We start from the raw sequence: 1,375 nt of genomic DNA, 5'->3' as shown, positions 1-1,375 counted from the left end.
ATATGGGGAGAGGGCAAAAAACATCTTAAAAATTATAATTTTCAAAAATATGAAAAAATATAATACAATTTTGACGATGAAACCGTTAATCTTAGAATCAACAAATGCGTAGATGCAAAGTTAATGAAATTCAATATTAATTTACGTTAGAGACTCATTTGACTAATAACAAGTACTATACACACAACAACACATTATTCAAAAAAAAAACAAATGCAAAATATATTAACTTATCACCTACTACATAACAAACTAAAAACATCAAATAATGATCTTAACAAATAAAAACGATAACATAATTACATTATCAAAAAAAAAATCATGCTCTTAGCAATAATAAAACAATATTCCGCGCGAAGCGCGGACACCCCCCTAGTATTACATATAATATATAAATTAAAAACTCACATAACTTGTTATAAGATAATAAAATTATTAACTAGCATTCATTGATTATGGCATATAATACTATCAACTATTATGATTACCAACCTAACCCAAAATGGACGAAGTGAAACAAGTTTAATTAGCTAAATCACTCAAAGAAGTAGTTAAAATTTTTTTTTAATTTTCAGGTATATGCTATCAATAAAATAAAAACCAGTAATAGATATGCAAGTTAAGATATAATAGCTCATAAATATTTTTATAGGACTAGGATAATAAGATAATTATGTCTCATTGATCCTGGCATAGTGGCATATAGGCCTGGGCAAAATAACCGGAACCAGTCAAGTACTAAATGGATCCTCTAGTCCCTATCCGAACTACCCGAAATATCCGAACCGAACCGAACCGATATCCGAAATGCCCAGGCCTAGTGGCATGGCATATAACACACACTAATTAATATTTAACTACAACCAGAAGATATTAATTATATAACTTAGAGCGTACGTAATCAAGAATAATCCGTGTTACCAAGAAGCTCTTCACTTTTGGTTTTAGCGATAGAGTCTCCTCCAGCTGCTAAACTTTCCCAAAACCATTCACCACTTTCAGCGACAACATCTTCCAAAGGCTTCCTGCACTTGGGACACCGTCTTGGTGCGTTCTCAGGATGAGCTAAGAGAATGTTGACGGGACGTCTCTGTTTCAACATCTGGAGGGTTGAACGAAAATCCATGTTGTCTCCAGAGATGATCATCAAGTTTTTGAATTCATCATGCTCACGACAAAACCAGGAACAAAGTTCACACGACATCGTTACATATCTCCGTACTCCATCTACGAAAATCAACAGAGATCTCTAAGTAAAAGTTACTAAGAATAATTATTAAGTTAGAAAAAAAAAATTCTTTTGTCCGTGTTAACCTGGTGGTACGAGCTTCATTCCGGCAGACTCAAAGTCATCTGGTCCGTCTGGGAACTGGTT

General features: G+C 33.5%; 1 protein-coding gene across 1 annotated transcript; it reads right to left on the bottom strand.

Moving 5' to 3' along the window:
* Nucleotides 1-901: 901 nt before the first annotated feature.
* On the bottom strand, nucleotides 902-1,375 carry LOC106309204. The gene is made up of 2 exons (XM_013746263.1): nucleotides 1,315-1,375; nucleotides 902-1,227 (listed from the first exon to the last, which is right to left on the bottom strand). Exons 1-2 carry the CDS (start codon nucleotides 1,331-1,333, stop codon nucleotides 902-904), a joined length of 345 nt encoding a protein of 114 aa, XP_013601717.1. The 5' UTR covers nucleotides 1,334-1,375.

The sequence above is a fragment of the Brassica oleracea genome, chromosome C8, assembly GCF_000695525.1.
Source record: "Brassica oleracea var. oleracea cultivar TO1000 chromosome C8, BOL, whole genome shotgun sequence".
NCBI lineage: Eukaryota > Viridiplantae > Streptophyta > Magnoliopsida > Brassicales > Brassicaceae > Brassica > Brassica oleracea.
The sequence above is the reverse complement of the archived record's forward strand: the minus strand, read 5'-3'. Positions and strand labels throughout refer to the sequence as shown.